Raw genomic sequence first — 22184 nt, forward strand, 5'->3', positions numbered from 1 at the left:
AAGAATAATTTTTCGTGATTTAAGCAGAATGTAAGTATTGAACTCGGCCTGAAGCCTGAAGGGTTATATTTTATATTTGGGGTCTATCAGATTTCTGTATGGAAAAGGAAGCATGATTTTTAATGTTTTGTTGTTGCGTAATCTGTATCATTCGGTTAGTTGGTTATGTTGTTAGTTTTACCTGAAGTTGGTTAGGTAGTTTTTAAGTGTTAACTAGTTAGTTAGGTAGTTTGTTAGTCCAAGGAGTGTAACTCAGTGGTCAGTCATTAAGTCAGTGGGTCTTGATTAAAGGTCAACATGATAAATATATATTCAGATGGATAGTTGTACCATAGACCTACCACCAACTATGGTTGTACCTACCAGTAGTTATTTTAAGTCAATGACCATACTAGAGGGTCAATAGGTCAGTCACCTTTGATGATGTTATGCTAATGTGTAACCATGGTTACTGGTTATCATTTACAAACTCACCACATGGTTTCAAAATATCAATTTCCTGTGACACCATGAAAATCAGTTGTTCACCAAACACTAGATCCGCTTAGCAGAAAAGGGAATTTTATTAAACAAAACAAAAGTATTGATTTGTATTTTATAACAATAACTTATAGAGCATTTATCAATTCATAACTGGTTTTGCCATTTTTTTTGTTTCTATTTCTGTTTCTTTTTTTCTGACATTAAATTTTACGTCTTTATAGTAAATTCCCAAATTAACCACCAAGTTAAAAAAAATATGACCAGGAATTATCTATACTGAGAATCCATTTTTGTCCACTTTAAAAAAAGATCAAGAACCTCATCAATGCAAGCATTTATTGAGTCATCTTTTCTTAGACAAATATTTTTGTTAGGAGCCATACCCCAAGAGGTCAGATCCTCACTTTAATTGCTAGTGATGGCTGAGTGGGGATCACGGCCCTGGAAAAATATTGTTCGGCCACTGACCAGGCCGCCCCCATATAGATGACCACTGAGAGTTGCTAGAGCCGTACTCCAATTCTCTTTCTCAATTTTCATAGAAAGAGTTTGAATAGGATGAATGCAACAATTCTTCTGCTCTAGCAGTTCCTTTCATGATTCTTGAAAACCAAAAATACATTTTCATAAATATAATGGAAGATTGGGGGTTTGTTTACAAATTGAAGCCTTTTGCTTTCAGGTTATCGAGAGATAAGCTTCCAAGGTGATCAGGTCAATATTGTCATTTTTATGGGGGCATACTATGGTCATTCATTTTTACATCAGATAATTTGTTTTCACCTCTGGGCTTTATCAGTGAGTAGACTGCTGAGAAATACTGATACAATGGCTCTTCCAAAACTTTCTTGTTGTTTGTATTTGTATATTTATTACATTTGCTAATTTTATAGACTGAAATTTGCATATCCTGCCATCAGTGCCATGTTGACCCTACCATTTCAAATGTTAATGTTCTTAGGTGCACCATCTCCACATGGGTGCAGGGAAAAGGCTCTGTTGCCCTTTTCCCCTTTGAAAGCTACTTATAGGCCAACAGAAGTTTCAGTAGAATCATTACCGAAACAAAGGCTCATCAAAGTCCAAGGGACCATTTTTTCCAGAAAAATAAAACATTTTCAGGCCCAGGGTTCTATAATTTCTGGCTATTCTGCCCGATTTCTGAGTTTTCCTCTGTGCCCTCTCACAAGGTCGCCTGTCAGCCGACCCACAGCCTTCGCAAGTTTGTTAATGTCTGGTCGAAGAGGCTTGGGTCAGGGACCTCTATTGATGTGAAACTGTTTATATCATCAGTGCTCTCATTTATTTACAAGAATATTTGTTTTTAACTACTCCTGTGTTACTCGGTGACCAGCAAAGCTTTCATTAGCGTCACCTCTGTTATTTCGACAGCCCTAGAGCAAATTAACCCCTTTGCTGCCGGCGTAGTCGTTAATCAGAAAGATCATTGGAAGGAGAGTGGGATTCTTTCCCTGTTGTCTAGTTTAGCTTTGAATTGAATATGAAATGAATGTTGTGCCACATTAAACCTGTATAACATTACACTCGTACAGTGTATACTACCAGCATGTACAGTAATTAGCATGCACTCCTGTTCTTATTCTGCAAGTCAGTGATAAAGCCTCAGACATACATGTACCATAGTTGAAAATGAATACTTACTTGTATATTTTCCACGACTATACTAAGTATTTTGCTGTGGGTGTGATATACATGTATGATGTATTATATTTTTACTCATTAGGGCCTCAGCCATCAGCAGAGATTGTACATGTATCCCATGCATCTAAATAGTCTTCATTCTATTCACAGGATCATTATAGTCAAACGTTGAAGGGAAGGGGATGCACTTAACCCATTTTGTATGTACACTGGGTAATGAATATATGCCTAAACTGTAGAAAGCAGTCCCTGTTTTCTAAAAATGATATTTCTTCCTGTGTTAAACAAATTAATAGGGATTGGCAAGAATAAGAGTGAATTTAAATCATAAAATAATAGCTTCAAACATTGATTATGATGACAGCACATATTATCACTTCAGATAAACAAATCACCAATTCATCATACCTAGAATTTATAATTTTTTAAATAATACTTTGTGCCAACAAGTTTTAAAATTCAATAACAATTTAGTTTCAGGGGTCACTGGTTTTTATGTTGGGCACACTGGCTAAGCCAAAATATTATTTTCCTCTTGGCCATAGTGAGTAATCCGCCATTAAAATCTTAGTAATTACCGATCAATGGTGTATATCACCTTTGCTTGAAGGTACAGGTGATTTTATTATGTAATTCTACATGTAGGATTGAATTTTATGTCTACACCTTGGTAAACAAAAACTTGACAACACCTGTTTGTGACTTGTTACCAGGAAATGAGGAAAGGCTCTGTTTTACGAGGTCATATTGTTTCATTAGGTCCATCCCATTATCTTTAACATGAAATAGCAGCATATACTGATCATATTTTTCTTCTCAAATTTGTTTTATAAGATTGTCTGGGATAGGTGAATGATCTAACAAGCTGTAATTTTCTGAGGACCCCCTCCCCCCTTTCCCCTGCCCCTTTTCCCTCCCCTTTTCCCCTCCCCCTTTTCTCCTCCCCCTTTTCCCCTCCCCATTTTCCCCTCCCCCTTTTCCCCCTCCCCCTTTCCCTCCCTTTTCCCCTCCCACGCTCTACAATAGATCTTGCAGCCTCATACGTTTCATACCTTTTCTTTAATATCACTTGCTCTATTTCATTTACCGGTACCTTAAAACTGTCATCTTTTAAAGAACCTAAATTGTATTGTATCCTTTGGTTTCTTCTGCATATTCAAATAACCTACCACTTTGAAGTTTTAAGTGTTGGCCATACCTGCCATTTTCTGTCAGTTCATTTGATATCTGCTGGTAGGCACCTGCCTAATCCATTTCTTTTTGTATTTCAAATCTTTTCACTCTTATCACTTTTATTCCACTTGGAACAATCATATTGTGGAAAAGGGTAATTTCTTTTCTTTACTTCATGTTTAGATCAGTTGATAATGATTCACAGAGGACCGTTTATCATTTGCAATAGGAAGTAATGCTTGACCAGGTTGACCTTCACAATTTTTTTCAATCCACAAAGGGCATGTAATGAGCCCCACCAATTATTGATTTATGATTGCTACGCCATCGTAAAAAGTTAGTAATTTTGAATGACCGAACAACTTCAAAGCCTTGGCCAAAATTTCATGAGGATTTGAGAGGAGAGGATTGTTGGCCGATTGTTGTAGTTTGATTAAATGACTTATTATCCTGTTAGTGGGGTTTACGAGCTCTGAAATTGGCCATGATTTTCCATCTTTGGCTTTTCTCCTCCATCTGTTTGTCTCCTTGCTCTTTTATTCTTCGAGATGGCCTATGTAGGGTATTTAAATTTAGCCTTGGCCTGAAGTGATGTTTTGGAATGTTACATCTGACTTATTGATATTGAGTTCTTTGATTTCAAAATACAAGGCTTGATAAGTTGATAGCATTCAGACCTCCCTCTAATCCACCTCATTTTTTTGGCAAAATGACTTTTACCAAGAGTAAACAGTCCTTGACCAGACAAGTCGTTGCAATTTTATGTTCATGTTTCCTCCAGGTGTGTTTTGTGTTGTGTTATTCTGTAATCCTGATGATAAGATCTCACTTATCATCATGATCATTTTATTGCAGACTGGATGTTGGACAATTATTTTGTGGGGTCGTAATCTCGCCTTCCCATATCACCTTACCCCCCCCCCCCCACTCAACTTTAAAGAATCAATATTTGAGCATGTGACATTGAAAGTGAAACTGTGAAGATTGTTAACATGTAAAGCAGTTAGCCAGAATAGTTTAGAAAAATACTTTGAAGACTTCCCCAAACTAAAATTAGTATTGATTCAAAGAAAGGGATGTGATGGGAGTTGAGAAAAGTATAAGAAAAGGGTACATGTAAATGTCATGAAAAATAGCAGGAGTATTGATAAAGAGGGGGGCAGCTGTCCCTATAATATTGCAGAATTAATTTAAAGGCATGATTAGGGCATGTTTTTTTAAACAGAAATTTGAAATTTCCTGTTTCCCATCATTGAATATGGACAGTTACTTTATATTCCAAAACGTAACTGGGATGATGAAAAATTGATACTGTAAATAGCAGTGTTTAACCTAATTTAAGAATAAAGTTGGAATTTTTTGTCTGCTTTCCAATCATTATTATCCAACTTTTCCAGAAATCAAAACTGAAAGTAACAATTCCCCATATTTGAACAAAATTGCATGTAAGGGGTCATATCCTATTCTGGGCAAGATGGACAGAGACTTTGGAAGCATCATTGGGTCAAGTGATCCTCATCTGACCTTGGCTGTCTGGTCACAATGGCCTGGCATACTCAGCACTGACCAGCACTGGACAACCCATTATTAGATAATGGGTTGTGGTCAGCATGTCAGGCTGGACATTCATGTAGATAGCTAGAGATTACATGACAAGGTCACTCCTTATCATCTTTAATGCATCAAGGTGTGATGCTAGTAGTCTTCAAATGCAGACTTTATATGTCAACATTTCAAATATGGTGAATGGAAATATCACCTCCCCTTTAATATTTAATAACTACACAATAAATGGTAACTTACAATAAATTCTGCATTACAGATCGATGATATGTACTGTAAGAACTCAGATATGATTAATTGCATACAATTTTTAACTGGGTTTTAAAAGTTATAAGTAGATGCTTTGTCAGTTAGTATTTTTCGTTAAAGCTATGCATCGTTGTTTGTTTATGATCACACCATAATGCCTTGTACTTTTTCAAGGGGAAATCTAGGCTAAGATAAGGGAGTGAATGTTGATAAGCCCATGGATATCTTCATGTTGGTTTTGCGGTATCATAGTTTGTAATTCTAAGCTGTCAGACTATTACTCCATTTCAAGGAGCACTCATTAGATAATGTATAATTATCAGAATGTGATATCACCATTGGGTCAGATTGAGAGACATTTTGATAAGGAATGGGCTGGTATAGGGGAGTAACCTTGCCCCTTTGAAGGGAAGATTAAAAGACCTGTGATAGTGGATAATCAGTCTCCTGTTGACTGTTGTGGTTTAGCTTTTGAAGGATAGGTATTTTAGTGTTGGTAGTATTGATAGAAATGTTTACATGTAGGTGACAATATAACAAATATATATTTTTCTTATTTTACATCTAGCATGGATTCAGTGCATAGGATGTAAGCAAAATGTCAATTAAAACAAACAGAATTTTTTAATGTCAAATTTTGTTGCCAACGTAATTTAGGCCTACAATTATATTTAATTCAGCTAAAAAGGGGGAATTAAAAACATATACAGATTTCAAACATCTTTTTGGCATTGCATATAATACATTTATGTTGAATTAAGTTTTAACCAAAGGTGTCAACAAACATTGAACAAAAGATCTCTGGATTGGTAAGCAATTCTGCTCTTGAAACTAAACTCCAAAACGGCTCTGGTAGAAAGTAGAATGAATTAAAACGTCAATAAATCAATAAAACAGCATAGATACAAATCACTGTGATGGAATATCACTTCCTCAACATCCAACACCTAAAGAGCTCATGAGAACAGAGAAGTACCTTTTACACTAGGCACTCAAATAGTTTACCATTGCTGACTGAATTATGTACCTTTAAAAGCTGAGTGTCCCTTTAAGTTTGGTCATGTGACTTGCTGACCTTGGCAAGGCCTGTCTGTAGCAGCTGTACAATGACTTGCTGGCTGTGTGCCAAGGTCTGGCCAGACCAGACTGACCACTTGAGTGGACATTGCCAATGAGTGTGTAGTCTCAAAGTCCAGACATGTTGGCCCTTTTGGGAGTTCTCTGGCTGTGTTGAAATTAAATATATTGGCAATAACACTTCCTTCTCCTGTGTGGCTGTTATGGTATTCAAGGTTTTGCTTGTCTTCTGATTAGCTCTTTCTTGACTCTTGTTTCAATGCTGATTCCCTGTCACTAACCAGGTCCCTGTTCCAAATTGCACGGACAGAAAAGTCAGAAGGTTATATTATTGAAACTCTTTACCAAAATGTAATCAAACATCGTTGAAATAACGAAAATAGATAATGAAACAAAATCAATAAATGGTCATTGGGCCGGGTACCTCTTTGTTGGCACATGAACCAATATTAAAATAGCAAAACATGTAAAAGATGTGAGTGGAGTGCATATTATGCATTGTAGAAATTAAGAAAATATATTCTGTAGATTTCTGACCATTATACAAAAGTGAACCTTGTGACTTGAACTAGTGTTTCAATTCTGATTCTTGCTTCATAGTCACTATAGTATATACAAAATCGTATTTCTTTTCTCTTATTCTATGTTGAATAATGCTTACATATTAGTATACATAGTATAATACAAGTAGTATATGACACTAGAAATATGGAGGGGAAATAATTATATGAAAACTCCGGAACTTGTTTGCTTCTTTGACTCTGCATGCGACTTCCTGGGTCTGTAATTGGAGACTACCAGGACCCACACATTTTAGCCTTGGAAGTGGACACAGGTTATGAAGATTGATGTAAAATGTAATGGTGGTCCTTTCTACTGGTGAAAGGGGAGATGCTTGACTCTTTGAAAAACAACCAGCACAATGTCCAACTATGCTCAAGTTATGCCACTGGACAATGGAAATAAAAGGATGGTGATAAATGTCCAGCCTTTCCTCTAAATTCATGGAATGGAGAAGAATGGAAGTATCCTTTCTTCAAGGTGTCTGTGCCCCACTGGACAGGCCAGGCCAGCCCAAAACTTAAAAAGACAAATAACTTGTCTGATGATGAGGTGGCAACCTTGGACACTGGCCCTTGGTTCATTGCCCCTCCTTTAGAGGTCAGCCGTCCATGACTAGTCTGAATGCCAGCCCCCTTTGTGGTCAGCAGAATTACTAGTCTGAATGCCAGCCCCCCTTGTGGTCAGCAGAATTGATCAGTCAGAGCAGGGAGAATGGTTAGAGTCTGCAGGCAAAGAATTTATATGGAAACTCGAACCCAAAAATCCCAATTCCATAATTTAAGTTGGGTTATGGACCCTGCTTGAACATAATGTCACCTTGATACAGGTAGACTCCAAACTACTGCTTTAGGTGTGTGTGTGTGTGCCACTGCCAGGGACTCGGGTGCAGAACCTAACAACTTAATGAAAAGAGTCAGAATCCATGTCTATATGAAGACTTGTCAGTGTCTGTTTGTCATAAAAGAAAAGAAAATTGACCATGGACTAAACTATAGTTGATTTGATTGAAGCAAGATGGCTGTACATACTGCCTGAAGGTCTATTTGGTCAGGCTGGTAATGCATGACTTATTGGCGCTAATGAACCTTTTTAATCATCCCTATGAAATTAAAGGCAGAACCAAGTGCAGCCCTTGCAGGTAGACTAAGAAAAAAAGTTTAAACTAAATTAATATCCCTAAATTCAAGGGGATTGGGTGTGGTCATTTGTTGAATAATTTGGAGTACCGGTATCTACCTATGAGTTTATAGCTTACATGTAGGTCTACATGTAGGCCTTATGGTGTTTTTTTGTCTTTTCTTCTTTGTTTTGTAAAGGTTTCCACTTTTACTTGATGTTCTCTTTTGTATTTTGAACCTCTATAGATTTCTTCATCTTTTGCTTCTTCAATCCACACATGAATATACTCAATAGCTAGGGACATGAAGTGGACCCGACCCCCCCCCCCCCCCCCACCAAAAAAAACAAAACCCAACCCTAATAACAAACGAACAGTACATCAGTTTAAGAATCCTGATTGATGCCCACATTTTGGACTTTTTATGTGGCAAGGAAAATTCTATTACAGCTCAGATTTGTATAAAAATTATTTAAGCTAGTGTTCAACCAATTATGGAACACTTGAGTCTTAAAATAGATAGTCCTAGGCCCATTCAAGGAACAGGAATGATTTCCAGGTCCCAATTCTGTGACCTTGTCTTGGGAGGAGCATAATAACCTTTGGGAATCAATTGTCCATTTCTCTATTGTCCTTTATCTTAGCCAGGTATGCATCCTGATGAATAGACAACCTTGGTTAGGTTTTCAGTCTTGTGATGTTTCTTTGCAGAGGATTGAGTCTGTAACTATGTCTTCTTTGTAAAGTGCCGCTGTAAGATGGTAGAGGATTAATCAATATGATGCTAGAACTATTCCACTTGAGTTACTTTTTTTAATTAATTTTTTTATTTTGTTTATTTCCGTTTCCAACAAAATAAATAAAGTACATGGGATTGCATTGTACATAGTTAAACAATGACAATTAATGATATATTTGTAATTGTTCCACAGTGTACATCAGGCATATAAAACATGTTGGTCATGGAGGGGACTACTTTTCATTGAGGGTGTTTGCTAGAAGTATTTTATCATTTCAGTTTTGGAAACACTTCTAGTTACATCCTCAGTAAAAGTTAAGCCTATCTATACAATCACACTGGTAAGGAATGTGAGATTTGACCAGGTCAATATACAAATTTAGACTAAATGTCCATGTATGATGACAATATCATAACTCAATCATATTTTGTGCATAGCCTAGAATTAGAGGCTTGATGCAAAGGTTTTGAGAGGATGGTAAGTGTTGATAATATGTAAAATTTGCATAGATGACTGATTTAATTATTCAACTCTTTTTGATTATCAATAAAAGGAGTTTTGACTTTTTTAATACATTCTTTATCAGTGTTTGATTGCTGATTCTAAGTCTAGCTATTTTCTTCAATGAATGCTACAGGAGTACAAAGTGTGAAAGTGCTTTAGCTCGTTTCATTGACCATGGAAAGCATTTATGTATGTATCCCCCCCCCCCCCCCTCAAAGCATGCATGCCCTAGGTCCAGCAATTCAAATCAAGAGCATTTGTTTTTCTACCTCATGTTAAAAGGAAAAATCTCCTAACCCCCCAATTTGAATTAATGCAAAGATCAAAAGGCAAATTAGTTCTGCCACTGTGCTGGAAATTCCGCCCTTTGATGTTCCCGTGACATTGCACGGAACAGAGGACACTTTTAGCTCCAGTGGCTCTAGGTCTGTATCAGAGTCAAGACATCGCATTATGGGTTTTTAGCTTGGTGAAGGTTGATTGGTCGGATGTCTGCAGGGTGTGTTAGGGGTCGGTTGTTCAGAAGATCTTTGTTTCCCTGGTCAACTTATCGTAAATCAGGTGTGTTCGTGAACAGACCGAACAAAGACTCGCTAAACAATCACCTGAGGCGAGCTGAATAATGTGGGCAGGGACTCTTCAATAGGGTGCAGTGCATTGACCTTGGCACTGACTGCCAATGCACCCTTAGAGGAGCATCCACACTTCCTTAGAAGTCATGGATGATATCCAGCTTGTCTTGTCCCCTTTTCAGCATGTCTGTCGCAAAGTATGGACTTAGTTATAGCACTCACAATGGTGCACTTCACATTTCTACCAAGTTGAACCGTAAAAGGTAGTGCATTGGTTAACCACGAGTATAGGCCTTTCTCTGCAACACTCGCTGGGATAAATTGGCCATGGGAACACACCAATTCCAACAATTGGAACTCGGGAAGAGATTGCCAGTGTAGAGAAGACTGCTCATTGCATGTTCCCAGATTGTAGACAGTCTGATAAAATATGCTAGTTAGCGTGAGAACATACCCCAGTTACTGCCTAATTCATCTCAATCTCTGCACTTTGAGTAGCTTGCCAGGTAGTCATGTATCAAGACTGCAGTTCATGTGAAATATCTGAGAAATGGCTACAATAGCCCATGGTGAGATAGAGTACAGTCAAACCTGCTTTAGTGACTACCTGTCTACAAAGGCCACATTTTTTGTTTCCCTTGAAAATGGTTTCTCATTGAAACATGTACTAAAGGAACCTGTCTACAAAGATCATTTTTAATGTTTTCCTTGGGCGGTCGCTATAGACAGGTTTAACTATATACATGAATGTTATTTTATCATTTTTGTTTACCAAAGATCATATTTAGAATGTCCATTATTTTCACTTATCTATTGCTGGGTTTATTTTCTTTCATCACCGATTTTAATTGTGAGTTAACCAGTGGAAGTAAAGAAATACTGAAATAATAATAACAAATAACAAAAGCCATAGCAGAGAAGGGCAATCCAATTTATCTTGACATATCAGAAAAATTAACCCTCGTGGCATTGACTTAATCCACCCCTGCCAAGCCAATGGAACAGTCTGTCTGGCTATTACATAATCACTGTTAGCTGCCGAAGGTCACTTTGTACTGTGGGCAGTTCACACTTTGGCTTTGGATGGGGATTTATCATTGCGGTCAGTGGAGGAAGGGCACCATTGACGTCAGTTGGATCTTTTGTCCATCTTTACTACCTCATAGGCTGTTTCAATTTCTTTTCTTAGATGACCATATTCCCTCCTGAAAAACAATGTTCTTTCAGACAATCTGATTATGTGACGGAAAGAAAATCTTGCAAATGCTCCTGAAGCTATTTTCATTTTTTAATTTGTTGAAGTTAATGAAGACTGTTGCCATGAGTAGTGTATGTGACCTTCACATCCGTATATTCCTTATTTATGTCTTATCTCTATCTCTATCTCTATCTCTCTCTCTCTCTCTCTTTCTCTTTCTCTCTCTCTTTCTCTCTCTTTCCCTCTCTCTATCTATCTTTCCCTCTCTCTTTCTTTCCCTCACTTTATCTATCTTTCCCCCTCTCTCTCTCTCTCTCTCTCTCTCTCTCTTGTATTTTCTTCTTTGTCTCTGCATCCCCATGTCTTTTCTATTTTTTTTCTCTTCACTACAATTTCAGTGATATGGGATTTGAAAAAATTTGTAGCTTATTGATCTTTTAATTTATGAAAAAAAAACAAATTGCTCCCAAAGTTTCTCATAGAAGAGCATTATTAAACAGATTTGTAGTTCTTATCTCTAGTAACATTTTATAGTCCGCTTGTTTTTCACACATATTTGTTATGTCTTGTCTTCTGTTGGCGCTACAGTGTGCATGTACTGTGCATTTTTTTGTTCCGCTTAGATTTGGATAAGATACAATAATAAATCTAATAAAATGTATTCCTTTCAAAAGGGATGATGACAAATGATTGACATGATTGATTTTATATAAACCATTAATATCAATTTTCCCCTTTTCTTCTTCCAAAATCTATTCTTTTTTTCTCTTTTAAATTCAGCGGTACGAGAGGATCGCATGCCTGGAGGGAGAAACACAGGACTGTCGTATAAGGTAAGTCAAGTCAGTTTCTCGACTAGTCACCTCTTAATATGCAGCCATAGAGATATTTCTCCTGTACAAGTTCTGTTTACTTATTTTCATAATATGTGCTATCAAATTAAGCCATGCATGCTCTATAAGTGAGCAATATAGAAAAGGAAAGCCTGATTTTTTTTTTATAGTCCATTATCAAATGTCGACACTCTCAAGCTGTCTAATGAGACCATTAGGGGTTAAAAGTACGAACTAATTTTGTGTTTTTCATTTGGTAGTCTTTGAACGCTGTCTCTTTTCTGTGATAGATGTGTTTGCTCAAAGGAAAATTGTTGACTCTCTTAAGAATATGGTACATGAATAATCCTTTTATTTACTGATACATGAATAATCCTTTTATTAATATGAAAATGATTAGAATTTCTATCCTCTCTGCTTGCTCATTCTGAAGCAGTGCAAACCAAAGAACTATGACAAGTTACGGAAGAAGTTCCAACAAATGGCGCAACAGAAGGCCCAGCTCAACCGAAAGACGAGGGCCGAAAAACAGGCGCTCAAGGCAGCCAGGGAGGCCATGAAGGCGGAGAGAGAGTCCAAGGGTCTGAAAGGATCAGGGGGAAGCGCTGGAGGAGGGGGAAGCTCCGGAGGTATGTCTGGGAAGCACCATGGGGGAGAGGTACGGACACTCAAACCTCAGACTGCTCAGCTGATAGAGGTCCTCCAGCAGACAGAGTCTGCAGTTCTCAAGGTAAGGCTAATGCAAATGATCTATGAAACTTTTTATCCTCATACCTTTAAATACCTTGTCTGACATTGCCCTAAGAAAGAAAAAAAAATCCAGAATGAAAACAAAGGATGAACCTAAGATGTAATATTAAGATATGCATCTCTTAAATTGATTGATCTTGGAGGAACCTATTGTAAACTAGCTTGGAATCTTTCAGATTTGTGTGAATTATTTGTGAGAAAAATCCATTCATCTGGAGAATATTATTTTATAGAGCTTAATTCAGTAACATACAAGTATAAATTTATAACTTAGTAGCCTTTAGGAAGAGTCTTTGGAAAACTACAGGAATTTTTTGTTGTTAAAAGGTTGGCAGTGTTATATCAGATGCTTCCTTTGTGTAAAATTAACTAATCCAAATTGTATGATATGGAAATGTGATTACCTAAGTTAAAATGCACGACTGGGATTGTTAAAGAGCCTGCACTTAGGCCTATCTAGAATATTTTGATAATCATGAACCTAACCTAGTAATCTGATTTATCTTCGGGTTTTTTTAAACTTCGTACATAATGTTATCGGTTCTGGCATCAGATATCACAGCTATCAAATTTGTGGAGTTTGATCAGTACTTGGTAATCTGAAGTGTTGTATGTAGTGCCTATGTAACCCCCTGTTCAGACTATACCATTCATTGTATTGCCAAATGAGAATCATATACATGTAGCTATAGAATACCTTTTTTCTTTTTCTGAACTTATAAAGGAACATCATAAAATGAAACTTTTTCAGGGAAAAAATTACTTTCAAAATTTTGGGGGCTACTTTTGAAGCTTGCTTGCATGAAAATAACACTCTTCGATTTGTTTCGTATTGAACTCTATGCAAATTTTGTCGGGCTCTTTCTTGACTTTCGGGGGCTCTTTTTAGCATTTCGGGGGCTAATTCGCCCCGAGCCCCTGTGTATTTTTTTCACTGAACAAAAATCACTGCATTGCCTCCAACAAAAACTAGGTAAAGAATTGGGTTCTTGATCTGCCTAGTCTGAGTGTCATATATCGTACAAAAATGTTTCAACTGGGCAAGGCTTATCATAATTGTGCACTGACGATTGACCAGCTGTCGAGTCCGCTTTACCTCTTCAATACTAGTTTCTATATACAGTCAAACCTGCTTTAGCGACCACCTGTGTACAAAGGCCACATTTGTTGTTTCCCTTGAAAATGGTTTCTCATTGAATCATGTACAAGAGGAACCTGACTACAAAGACCACATGTCTACAAAGGCCACTTTTTGTGTTTCCCTTGGGTGGTCGCTATAGACAGGTTTGACTGTATATCGTTTTTGTATACAATGTAGTTATTCTAGTGTGTATGCCCCTTTCGCTATGTTGTGACTCGTTATAGTTATACAACATTTTTTTACCGGTATACAAGTTTTGAATAAATTTCACCCAGTGTGAACAGGCTTCTTGAAACAAAATAGCCTTGCCCTTGGCTCAGTGCCCTTGAAATTATGTAGGTCACATGGTGTATGTTTACATTCTAAATATAATCATAACTGAGAGTAAATACTGTTTCTATGTGTATTTAGCACACATGCCATTTGAACCCTTATAATCTGGGGTATTCTTGTTGAATAGAAGTCTCAAAGGTAGACAAAGATAGGGATATTTAAACCTTCTCAGGAATTGTGTTGAAGCTTGCTTCTTTATGTTTATGAAAAGGGAAGAACATAGTTGTAAATTTCTGTGCTGAGCTCATTTATATCGAGATAATTTTTTAAGAAAATGAATTGGTGGAATATCATTAACACTTCAATTACAAAAGAGCATATCATGAGACATATCTCAATTATATTGCATTATTTTGTCTTCATATCATTAAGTATTTACCCTTCAGTAACTCTGTCATGTAAACCATCAGTTCAAGAATTCAGAGTCTTCTGTCTGTGTGTTCTAATGGATATGATTAATGATATACAAGTATGATGTCTTATGTCACATGTACATTTTATTTATTTTTCACTGTGAATAATGCATGTAAACGCAACAAATGTCCTTTTGGATCAATAAATTGAATTGAATTGAATTTATATTTCCTTTTTTTGGATGGCTCCATATTCAATATAACTTTTCTATTGCTTCCACTAATAGGTGGCAGAAAAGGAAGGTGTGAACCTGAAAGAGCACAGATACTCTGACCTGCCTGCCACCATGGAGCTGGATGACTTCCGTCGTCTCCAGTGTCGCCTTGGCGAAGAGCTGGTGTTCCACCTTGTCCAGTGGGTCAAGCACCTACCCTTCTTCACCCAGCTCTCGGCCGTAGAGCACACCCACCTCCTCAAGACCAAGTGGCTTGACCTCATGCTCCTCTGCACCATCAGCAGGGCAATGCACTTCAAGCAACCACTGGTCAACAGCAGCGTGTCCAGTGGCATGAGCGGGAAGTCCAGTGGTGGGATGGACGTTGGTCTGAGCTTCGAGCAGTGCACACACAAGAACCTACTCCTCCTGCAGGAATGCATGAACAAAACCCTAGACCTGAGGCTTGATATGGACGTCTTCAGGGACGAGATGGGCGAGGTCGTCGAGAAGGTCACCAAGCTTGCGGCTTCCTTCAGAACACTGGGGGTCACCAGGAACGAGTACCTTCTCCTCAAGGTCATCCTATTTCTGGATCAAAGTGAGTGAAGTGACCATACATCAGGATGGTTCTTTTTACTTTCCTATAATATACAGTTAATAATAATAATAATATATAACATTTATTAGGCGCTTAATACAGGTGTTTCTAAGCGCACCATTGTCTTGACTTAAAATTACCAACTAAAACTTGTAATAAACACAAAAAATATAAATATGTTCTTTATTCAATAAATCAAGCATATATATAATAACAAAATAAAAATGAGAACAAACATAAGGTCAAACAAAGATACGGTCAAACATGAGATCAAACAAAATATCAAACTAACAAAGAATAAGATGGTGTGCACCTCCTTTGACTGACTCACAACTGCATAACGAGTTCAGAAGTTCAAAAACTTCTATACTAAATTGGTTAACCAATTCTTTGCTTTTGTAAATTTTATGTCTTTAAAAAGATATTTGCTGTCTTTTAAAAGATATTTCCTTAGTTATATGAAAAGAGATCTTTGAAGTTGATATGATTTTCGTTTGCTCTATGATAGAATTCTTATTAAAAAAATTAAATTGTTTGGTTGTAATGAATAGAATGCAGCAGAATACACTAGGATATAAAATAACTAAGACCAGGATTTCCACCCATGGTTCTTCTTGTAGCTGGTCATATTTTACCTAGAAAGAAATTGTCTTTTTCTACATATGGCGAATAACTCTTTTCAACCTGAACAATGGGACAGTTGGAATTTGTTTCAATTGGCTTCCACTTAAAGGCACATCCCATTCAGGTCACTCTGTTCATGTCTATTCCTAGCGCTTCAGATTACAGGTAATTTACATTGTTCCCACATTTAGACCTGCCATATCCGGCTTTACAGTGCCAAGATAAACAGTGGTGCAGCTAGCGCTTTCCCTTGTAAGATGAGGCCATCTTGTGAAGGTCAATGGGTTTCCTCATAAACGCAGTCAATGGCTTCCTGGGAAGGTTCTTGACCTAGGTGGAATTATTATGGGAAGGCCTGGGAACGGGCCATCAAAGAACCTTGATAGTCAGTATGTTTATTGTGAAAAAAACATAAAGGACAATCTTGGTATAGCCATGTTACCATGTAGATAGATAGAGTGATATATAGATGGATAGATAGATGGTAGAGTAGATAGAGAGATGGATGGATTATTCAATCATTGGATAAACAGATAGATGAGCAAATGAATAGATGGATATCCAGTATGCTTATTTGTTTTGTTGGTGAAAAATATACCAAAGGACATTTCTGCAATAGCCATGTAGATAGATAGATAGATTGATATTAGAAGAGGATAGATGGATGGATGGATACATACATGTAGACAGATTGATTGAGTGGTGTGTTCATAGGTATACACACATACACAAATGAATATTATATGTGATAAAAACATACACTGAATTCAGCTTAAGATACATGTGAGAGTGGTATGCAAATGGAGAGTAACATGTTTAGTGATTGATATTCGATAAAGATAAAGGTACACTGTTCATTGGATTATTAACATTTTTATGTCATGATTAGATAAATGCTATTACAAAACATTTTAAGAGTTAATGAATTAATAGCTTCACTGGATATGCAAGATACAAGTTAATGAAGAGTAAGAGATGCATATGCTTGAATGGGAAATTAATGGTCGTTCGATAAAGATGGGTGTTATAGATACACACCTATAAATGAATTGGTTTATGGTTCAGTGAAATTGATGAGAGTTTTATTACCAATATTTATAGCTATTCAGACCACAGTATTGTAAATAGGATATAATGGTATCACTTGCAACTATTCCACAGCTGGACATACAAAATGAATACCGTACAATAAACCTGTTCAACACTAAAGTTATTGTTAACCATTCAAGTTAAGTGTAAAGTGAAACCTGTGTATGGTATTATCTTTGATTAATTGTGTACTTATGGTACAGATATGGTTAAATATGGTTTAATGAGACCTATCTTGACATGAGAACCATGCCTGTTTGTGCTTCATCTTGCAAACAAACTTTGACTATGAAGCACGTGGCCTTATTTCCTTCAAGGCTGTGTCCTGCCTTCCCTACGTGATGAAGCCATTTGTTCTGCAACAGAATCAAGATTAAAGAATAGCAGTCAATAAAGATGCAAATTACTAAAGCTTTTCGTCTTGTACTCATCAGAGTAAACCGAAAGAGTAACTTCTTGGTATAACAACAGAAAGCTGAAATCATTTTAGTATTGTCAGATATCCACTTTCTATTCTATTCTGGCTAATTACTCTGAGAAGTAAGAGACACAAAGTTTCAGTATGTCTTTATTCGCTTAAAATATTCTTTTATTTTTGTAGAACCTATCATCTCTTCAAAATTGACATTCATTGCGGTCGAATCAAGTTAGAAATTTACATGTACCTTGCCATCATGAGCAGTACCCATAAATGTGCAATCAGCGTTGTGTATTTGCAAGTATGCACTAGCTATGCAAAGTTGGTTAGGATTCAGGTCGTCTGCCACTTAGATCATACCTTAGCGCTTCCTGGTGCATTGGGTGACTATAAATGACACTCTGTTCAATTAATTCACCTCAGTCGTGCTCAAATTACATTGTCACAATCATGGATACATACATATTGTTTACACATTCAATAGCATTTCCTCATTGCAGTCACGGTTATGAGAGATTGGAAATTCATATTAACTGTATTTCTAACTTAACTGGAAATACAGGGTTATGTTTTCCTTCACACTCGAGGTGTAAACAATGAGCACTTCCTTTCACATTAAAGGTCTTAGTATAGTGTCAGATATCCATGAAATGGGCTATTAAACCAAATCAGTAAAGAGATCATTTAGGTAGCAAGAAGAGCAAACATTTAGTGAAGTAGGCCGGGGCTGTATTCAACAGAACTGAAAGTGGGAGAATATTGATTTGATTTGTCAAGCTCAGATGAGTATATCTCGTAGACAGAGCAGACAATGATCAATAATATGTCACTCTTTGTTATTCTTGATAATAACGCTAGGGGATACAATGTTTATAACTCAAATGTTGGGTATATTGAATGTCTAGTTTACTGTTACTATATCAATTTAGACAGACATTTTCATATAGGTTACACTCAGGCAGAATAGAGGTTAGCTGGGCTATGCTTCCAAGCAAATGGATTTTTCCTTTTAATGAAAGTGGGCCTAGGAGAGTCTGGTATAGGTAGACTACTTTTTTCAGAGTAAGGGGGGGGGGGTACTACTCCTAACAACCATGTGACATACAGTAGTTGTAGTCATGATACACAGACAATTTACTTTTGATGAAACTTTCAGTATCACACTCTGTTTATGGACTACTAGGGATATCCTTCACCTATAGGCCTATACATGCCAGGGTATTTGTTTCACTATGAAACCAATTTAGATGATAATAACCCCAAACAGATAGAGCTACTAGGTCTGTGTGCAGTTCATTCACAGTCTGTACACTCCCTCCTGGGAGCAACCCATTTTGGCATTTATTAGCTCCGATATTCCTCCAATTCCCAGGGATGCTTTATAAATTACAGTCTGCCTCCCTTCCCTCCCTCCCCATTCTTCATCAGTCAAGGTAGGCCATCGGCCTGCAGCTATTATCTCTCTCTCCATGACATTTATCATCAGCTATCTCCTATAGTATAGCCCCCTCTAAGTGGGGAAGGCTAGACAGGGTCAGCCTATCAGATCTGAGTTGATTTATAGTCCTGAGGAAGGCCATGCAAAGAAGGACATCTAGTGGTTTGATGTTGATGGCCCTGGCCACTGTCATGTTATTTTATTTTGTTATGTATAGAATGATAATTCTTCCTTGAAGCATTTAAGTTGCAGGTATTTGTGGCTATTTAAGATGTTGTTGATTAAGCTGGGTCAGTTTAATGAGTTGATTTTTGCTGTTGTCAAAATTTATTCTGAACTAATGGTCTAATTTTATTTTTCCCTTCTCTCTCTCAAATTCTTATCAACTGTCCCTTCTCTTTCACCTTCTCTCTCTCTCCTTCACCTACTCTTTTTCCTTCACCTACTGTTTCCTTTACCTTCTCTTTCCCCATCCCTCTTCCTCTCTCTATCTTCCTCTCTTCCTCTTCCTCTCTCTCCCTCTCCATTTTATTCTATTTCTGTCTTCCTCTCGCTCCCCCTCTCTTCCAACCCTCAGCAGGCAAGCCGTTCAGCGAACAGATCCGGTCAGTCCAGGAGCCCTATATCTTGGCCCTGAAGGACTTCATGGAAGCTAACAACCAACCAGGACGCTTTGATGACTTCCTCTCTCAGCTCCCAGAGCTCCATGCTAGCTCCAAGCTCCTGCTTCATAGCAAGCTTCTCTACATGCCCTACCTGCTGAATGCCATCGCTGGAGTGGGTCCTAATGGAGCTACCCCATCGGCACTGTCTCCGTCATCGTCATAGCGACAGGAGGTTGAATGTGAGGAACTGTTAACAAGCTTGTAGCGGTGTCTCCTCCCCGTCCCACGAGCTTGGTGTCAGCTCCTGCTCAGTGACTCCTGCTACTTCCTTCCTCTCTCTATTCATCCTCCCACCCGAGATGGAAACGGTCCAGAACCTCCTTGGTAACGATGCCACATCTCCATGGTAACAGACAATTTTGAGATAACTGGAGTCTTGCTGGCGCATTACCACACCCATCTGCAAGTCCCCTCTAATTCTCCAATCAATCCTCCAGGTGCAATCAAGGGATCAACATCCTTCCAAGGATAGATCGGACCTGTACCCACCACGCCCTCCACCTGCCCCCCTTACCGGGCCTCTAGCACCCATCTCCTGGGCATTCTCTACCTCCAATGTGCTAGTGCTAGGGGGTTCAGTCGCAACAGGTTCAGCAGGTGGTGTCATACAGGGTGATGAGATTCTGGGACGTGTAGGGAAAGGTCGTAGCTCGTTGTGCAACTCAACAAATATTTCAAAGAGAAATGGTTTTACAGACTTCATTGTTTTCAATCCCTCGAAGCATTTTGTAGACGGATCCTAAAATAATTAATTGTCAGTACTGTTTTATATAATGAAAAAAAAGGAGAAGAATACTTCAGAAAATATGATTTTTTTTTGTTATTCAGAGCTTTAATTAATTTTGTATAATAGAATCTTATTTATACTTTTTTTAGGTCACTGATGGAGAAGTAAAGATAAAACCAGTTTATTAAAAGAAATCGTCAGTTGATCAGAGGATTATAGTTCTTCCAAGTTCTCTTTGAAATATTTTCATGAGTTAGAAAATACCATTCTTTATATTCAAAATATGAAGAGTGAAAATGGAGAAAATGCAGTAAAAAAAAAAGAGGTGCAATCCATTGATATCTTACTCGTGTTGTCAAACAACAATTCTATTTATGATACGTGCTTGTTGAGGAGATATTCTCTCTGATTATTGTTCTTGTCTTCTATGTCTTCATTATGATAATATTGTAAATTGTTGATACGTCCTCATTTTTGCCTCAGGCTTTAAAAGAGGATGACGAGATCACGTCCTTCACGCCCTTCCACTTATTAACTCATGAAGTATCTTGATTGAATACATGTACCCACAAAAGCAAACATTTTCTAAAACCTTTTTGTAATGTAATCATGATGATTTGATGCATACTTTCCATCCCTATATTTCATGTTTTAAAATGTAATGCCCACTTCCCACCTTGAACAAATAAATTTACAACTGAAAGATCAGAAAGGGCTGGTGGGCTGGTTACATATATGGGTTTTATGTCAAGCGCACTAAAGAAAATGATATACCCCAAATTGTTAAGTTGTTAAAGATCTGCTCACTCAAGCAATAAAAACGTTACACATTGTGCACTTTTCATTTTTGCAAGGCATTTAAACCTTAATGTTTCTTGCTACCCAGGTATATGTGAAATTTACCTAGTAGGATACAAGATAGTTAGCCATATAAAGAAGGACTCCTTGGGCATGTCCATTTATGAAATCCAAAGTATATACCCGTATGGCAACACTTTTACAAAAAGTGACTTTCTTCATACCTGTAAGTTCTTTTAAAGCTCATATGAAAAGAAGATTGGGTTTGCACCGTTAAGGGTTTAAATTTTTTCTTGTGTAAGTGTGTGTTGGTCTTTGGTAAAATGTAAGCATTTAATCATTGAAAACAGGCGGGAGCTGGACTCCCTGTTATGTGTGCATAAATAAGCCACTAGCTATTTATAAGCCAATAGGATATCAGTGTATTTTAAGGCTCATGTCTCTCGTGCTCCGTCAGGGGAACAACTTTGTTGTAGAAATTGATTAATTCATTTAATTTCATGGTTAGAATTATCAAGCTTAATTAGCATGATGGTCAAATACCTGTACATGTTTTTGCCATGTATACCCAGATACCCTCCAGTGTTAAATAGTTTTATCAGTGTCTAGTTTAATTGGGAGAGTCTACACTACTACAATTTGTTGAAGATTTAGAAGCTTAGACCCATCTTACAATAGTACTTCCATTAAAAAAAAACAGTCTTATTGAAAATTTATTATGAAAATGATATCAGTGACAAATACAAACGTAACTTGGGTAAAATGACTTGTTTTCAGGACTATATTATGAGATCTGAATTCTATTTAAACATGAACTACTGATTATATTTTTACTGTTTACCTGCTAATGGTATCAGTTTCTGCATAAAGATCTTTCTTAAAATCACAATTCTACTTGTAGGCTTTTTTATTTTAGGAATATGAAATACCAAGCCTGGTAAAATCTTAGAAATGTTACAAAACCCAAAAGTTTTGAGATGAACCAAAGGTACTAGGGCAAGAGGAAGACAGTGAAAATTAATATCCGTCCCAAAGTCAATATATGAACCCAAATTAATTGGTTTAGGAAGTGCAGAATGGCTTATCAATAGCGTCAGTGTTTCTTTGTGATTAAATTCACTAAAAATGATGTTCTTACTTATATTTTTTATCATCAAACATGTCCTAAATTACGGTGCAAAGTTAAAATGAACAATTAACTTTGTTGAAATGCACAAAAGTTTGTTTTGAACAATAGATAATGAAGTCAGCATTTGGTCTGATATGTTTTCTGTGTTTCTTTGGTAATGAATGTTGT

The 22184-nt window shown here is 37.2% G+C and overlaps 1 protein-coding gene across 1 annotated transcript in view; it reads left to right on the forward strand.

Moving 5' to 3' along the window:
• Nucleotides 1-19852, forward strand: part of SHR3 (steroid hormone receptor 3) — a gene marked incomplete at its 5' end in the record, with an annotated part of 37524 nt that extends 17672 nt beyond the window's left edge. Inside the window, 4 exon segments of the mRNA NM_001025213.1 lie at nucleotides 11683-11735; nucleotides 12169-12465; nucleotides 14600-15128; nucleotides 19275-19852. Coding sequence (NP_001020384.1) covers nucleotides 11683-11735; nucleotides 12169-12465; nucleotides 14600-15128; nucleotides 19275-19525 — 1130 coding nt within the window. The 3' untranslated portion in view covers nucleotides 19526-19852.
• Nucleotides 19853-22184: the final 2332 nt, after the last annotated feature.

This window comes from Strongylocentrotus purpuratus, unplaced genomic scaffold (genome assembly GCF_000002235.5).
Source record: "Strongylocentrotus purpuratus isolate Spur 01 unplaced genomic scaffold, Spur_5.0 spur5_scaffold_4, whole genome shotgun sequence".
NCBI lineage: Eukaryota > Metazoa > Echinodermata > Echinoidea > Camarodonta > Strongylocentrotidae > Strongylocentrotus > Strongylocentrotus purpuratus.